Source organism: Syngnathus floridae, chromosome 16 (genome assembly GCF_059516105.1).
Source record: "Syngnathus floridae isolate MCC-2025c chromosome 16, RoL_Sflo_1.0, whole genome shotgun sequence".
NCBI classification, from domain to species: Eukaryota; Metazoa; Chordata; class Actinopteri; order Syngnathiformes; family Syngnathidae; genus Syngnathus; species Syngnathus floridae.
Window position 1 is genome coordinate 10,497,878 of NC_142428.1, and position 5,089 is coordinate 10,502,966.

General features: G+C 43.7%; 1 protein-coding gene across 1 annotated transcript; it reads right to left on the reverse strand.

Moving 5' to 3' along the window:
• Positions 1–770: 770 nt before the first annotated feature.
• On the reverse strand, positions 771–2,004 carry hikeshi (heat shock protein nuclear import factor hikeshi). Its single transcript, XM_088400073.1, has one exon. The coding sequence runs from the start codon at positions 1,658–1,660 to the stop codon at positions 1,067–1,069; it is 594 nt and encodes a 197-aa protein (XP_088256199.1). The 5' UTR covers positions 1,661–2,004; the 3' UTR covers positions 771–1,066.
• Positions 2,005–5,089: the final 3,085 nt, after the last annotated feature.

Here is a 5,089-nt window from a genome sequence, read left to right on the forward strand (position 1 = left end):
GTATTTATAGTATCTATGGCAGGGGTCAGTGTTCTCTTCTCACTCCTGTTGGGTAAGACCTTGTATAAGTTAAGGGGGAATCACAATTTCAAAATCTTAAACATAAGAACAACCGTACAAAGTTTCTGTCTAACTATAACCGCGGTCAAACTATGGAACAGTCTAAATGAGGAACTCAAGCAAAGTCCAAATATCGACCACTTTAAAAAAAGGTACAAAAATATGTTGTTTAGCAGGTATAAAGACTAAAAATGCCAAATGGCTACACAAAAGCAAAAATTAAACAGAAAAATAAGTTTGAAAGTGGTCTACTTGTAGATTTATATGTTGAATAATTTTAATGGATATAGTGAGAAAGGGGTAGGAATCTAAAAAGCTATGCTTCCTCCTCCTTTTCAAGCATTCTTTGTTATTAAATTATTTTTTTTCAGTTTGTTGGTTTATTGTTTGTTGTGCCTTACATATGGCACATTAAAGTGTTAAGTTAATTTTATGTTTTAAATATTGTTTGTTGTACAGCCTTACATATGGCACATTAAAGTGTTATTTGTTTTATTAAGTTATTTTTATGTTTTAAATAATGTTTGTTTGTTGTACGGCCTTAAATATGGCACATTAAAGTGTTATTTGTTTTATTTAAGTTATTTTTATGTTTTAAATATGTTCAAAATAAAGACATCAATCAATAAGTGGATTCAGACTGCCGCCAGGGAATTTAAAAAAAAATTGTCAAGATGTACTTGAGACAAATGAGAAATGTAGAAGGGAAAGACGTCAAAAGATTGCGATTTACTTAAACCAAGCAAGATTTGCCAAGAAACAAAGCAATTGCAAATGAGCCTATTGTTCGGCTCCCCCAACTACAGTATTTAAACTTTCATAGGTCAGACTTTTCTCACATGGATTGAATGCAAGCTTAATTAAGATAGCTTATTGTTTTGACACGATACTAAGTTGACGCATTAGTAGTTTAAAAAAAAAAAATCAACATAAACAGGATATGTCGCTCGTGATTCCTTCAAGTTGTCCTTCGGGGGAAACGAACGAAAGCAAACAGTCCGTGAGTTCAGTTCTTCCAAAAATTGGGGTTCTGGTTCATGCGCCTCTGGAAGTTGTCGTACCACTTAAGGATGCAGCTGGACGGCACGAAGGTCTCGCTGAGGTTGGGCGTCATCTGCGCCTGCGTCACGGCGAACGACGACGCGAAGTTGTACAAACTATCCAGCATCTTCTGCGTGAAGAGCCGCAGCGCGTCCGCGGTGGACACCGCCGCCCCGGACACCGGCGTCTGCTGCGCCAGCTGCTCCAGCGGCTCCACCGACACGCCGACCTGCGCCACGAAGGGAGCGGCCGAGGCCATTCCGCCAAAGGGGTGTACCCCGCCCCGGCCCTCCGTCAGACCCGAGATCTTGAAGATGGCGCTAGGCTTATCGTTGGCGATGAAGCCGAGCAGCTGCCATACCGGCTCGCCGCTTCCTGCGTCCGGGAAGGAGAAGTATACCGCGCCGCCCATGCAAGCCGGGAACGGCTCGGTGCCCAGCATGAACACCACCACGTGGTTTACGCTCTTGTAGTCTGGCAGGTTGAAGACGAATTTGTCCGAGGCCACCTGGACAGGGTCGGTCTGCACCAGCCGGCCGGCCACCAAGCAGCCGAACATGGCTAGCCGCTCGTCCGTTTCTCCACCTTGGCTTAGTTTAGCTTTGGCTGCTAGCGAAAGCTGCCGGTTGAGCACTCTGTGTAGCCTTAGCTGCTAACATTAGCTCGCACGCGTTACCCGATGTAACTTTAGCCGCTAACTTAGCCTCCGCTGGCGTCCCCAATGATGTGGCTTTATTAACAGCTAGCTGCGGTCGGTGCCTGGCACAGTCTACTCGTGGAGTCTCACTGACCGACTGTCAGGCAGGCCAGCTCACTTGACTGCTACGCAACCAATAGACGACAGTAGAAACTTCGAGAAGGTTCTCATGTCGCGTCGCAGCTGATCGGCTATCGATTACAATCCCTGAGCCCCCAAATGGCCCTCTGGAAAATGCTTCACTTTTTACATTCATTTTATAGCTTCTCTTGCTTATGTTGTTAAATTCGGCATAATGGAACCTAAACAAAAGTGTATTATCTACTAAAAACTGAACTCAATGATATTCGGTTGTGACCAAAAAGCAAGAATAAACGGTGACATTGTTTACAAAAGATGTGTCAAATTCATGTGATTACTTCTTTCCAAACACTTTGCAAATTATTTTGGGATTACTGTATTTGCCGGTGTATAAGTCGACTCGGTGTATAAGTCGACCCCCTAAAATTCGACGGAAATTTACGATTTTATGATATATCCTTTGTATAAGTCGAGCTCAATTGTTGCATTATATTAAACTTCAAAATTCAATCAGAAATATGCGAAATTTATTGACGAAATGTGTTCAAATTCGCGAGTTTGTAGCGAGCGATCTATACGCCATTTTAAATATTATTTACTTCATGACCCTGTGATATTACGCGCCGAGAGAGACTAACAACAATGAACACTCTTAGAAACTGGTTTATTTTTAGTTAAGAAACAACAAATTATAATTATAAAGTGATTGCCGATACATAGAGTTCAAAATTCGTCTTCATCGTCACTATTTCCGAAAAGCTCGTTCCATTCGTTTTCGTTTAGTTTGTCGTCATAAAGAGCATCTTCTTGGTCTTCTCTATCCTCAGTTTCCTCCTCCTCTTCCCAGATAAGGTCGTCTACTGTCCCATCGAGAGCGTTTGGCGAATATTTTCTAAGTGCCAACGGCTCTTGCGCCATAAAGAGTCCGCCTCGGCTGGTTCCCCATGTCGGCCAGAACAAGTGAAAATTCAGCCTCTTCCCTTGGAAGTCTGGCCAAGTTTGGCGAATATTTTCTAAGTGCCAACGACTCAACCACCGTAAAGTGTCCGCCTCGGCTGGTTCCCCATGTCGGCCACCACAAGTGAAAATTCGGCCTCTTCCCCTGGAAGTCTGGCCAAGTTTGGCAAATATTTTCAAAGTGCAAACAACTCAACCGCCGTAAAGTGTCCGCCTCGGCTGGTTCCCCGTGTCGGCCACCACAAGCGAAAATTCGGCCTCTTCCCCTGGAAGTCCGGCCAAGTTTGGCGAATATTTTCTAAGTGCCAACGACTCAACCGCCGTAAAGTGTCCGCCTCGGCTGGTTCCTCCGGTCGGCCAGAACAAGTGAAAATTCGGCCTCTTCCCCTGGAAGTCTGGCCAAGTTTGGCGAATATTTTCTAAGTGCCAACGACATTCATTTAGACATGGCGATTGAATGTTTACGTACCGGTAGTTATTGTCGTTGCTTGACGCGCGATGACTCGCACATTCGCTCAATACCCAGTACTTCCCCCTAGCAGTCATCGTCGCTGCCTGGCTTTCGATGTCCGTTATTGAGGTGAGAATATTTGAAATTGTTGCTGAGGATGCGTGTTAATGCGACGAACGCTTTATAATGATTCAGTTTCTCGCTGTTTGATGAGCCTGACGGACGCACACCCACACACAATGAGATGCATGAGAAACGGCCTTGGTTACCATCACATTTGAAGCGATGAATACGAAGTTAAATTTTATGACTCGGTGTATAAGTTGAGGTCGGTTTTTTTCGGTCGATTTTGGATCGAAAAAGGTCGACTAATGCACCGGCAAATACAGTAATATTTGTTTTTAAGTCAACTGAAAAGTGTTTCCCTGCATAATAAAATTAAAGATTTATCTTAAAAGCAAGTCTGCTCACAAAGTGTTTATACAAACGGCATTTTTCAAGTTGGTGGTTGTAGTTTTTTTTTTTTTCCAGTATGACTATGATGCATGTATATTTAAAAAAATGTTACAAAATTATTACAAATTAATACAAGTTTACCGGTCGATTTACGCTCCTACCCTCACCTATGGTCACGAGCTATTGGTCGTGACCGAAAGAACGAGATCCTGGATACAAGCGGCCGAAATGAGTTTTCTCCACAGGATGTCCGGGCTCTCCCTTAGAGATAGGGTGAGAAGCTCGGTCATCCGGGAGAGACTCGGAGTAGAGTCGCTACTCCTCCACGTTGAGAGGAGCCAGATGAGGTGGCTCGAGCATCTTATCAGGATGCCTCCTGGACGCCTCCCTGGGGAGGTGTTCCGGGCATGTCCCACCGGTAGGAGACCCCGGGGACGACCCAGGACGCGCTGGAGAGACTATGTCTCTCAGCTTGCCTGGGAACGCCTTGGGATCCCCCGGGATGAGCTGGATGAAGTGGCTGGGGAGAGGGAAGTCTGGGAGTCCCTCCTAAAGCTGCTGCCCCGCGACCCGACCCCGGATAAGCGGAAGAAGATGGATGGATGGATGGATGGATGGATGGATGGATGGATGGATGGATGGATGGATGGATGGATGGATGGATGGATGGATGGATGGATGGATGGATAATACAAGTTTGTTGATTGAATGAATTTGGTCATTTGTATTAACTTCGGTCCGCTTTTTTAAAGAAAAAAAAACAAAGGGAAGGAAATGCAATAAAAGTTAACTTAAATATTTTCATCAACTGTTATGTTTCCACCTCAAACGAGTTACATAATACACCATAAACTTATTAGTAGTAGTATGCGTAGCGTCCTGTACTTATTTATTGTGTTATTTGTTTATTTATTATTTATTCATCACTCTTATTTATTCATTGTTTGTGCCTTCTTGTTTTATTTTTCTTGTGTTGTTTACTTGTATGTACATTGTGAACTACGTCTTGTCACCGTGGGATAGTGGGAACGTAATTTCGATCTCTTTGTGTGTCTTGGCATGTGAAGAAATTGACAATAAAGCAGACTTTGACTTTGATGTGTTTTATTTTCATGTTTTGGGGTATTTCCAAGGTGACTCACCAATACTGAGGACGGATAGTTTTCATTATCATTTATTGTTCATCCAAAGAAGTCCACGCTTACTCCACAATTTGTTAAATGTCTACATACCGCCGCGCAAATATTAAACCAGGCCATGACAATTGAAAGAACATGACGGTCGTCAGCGTGTATAATATTTCCCAGTGGACAAATAGTACATGAACGTCGCACGGCCCGTGGGCA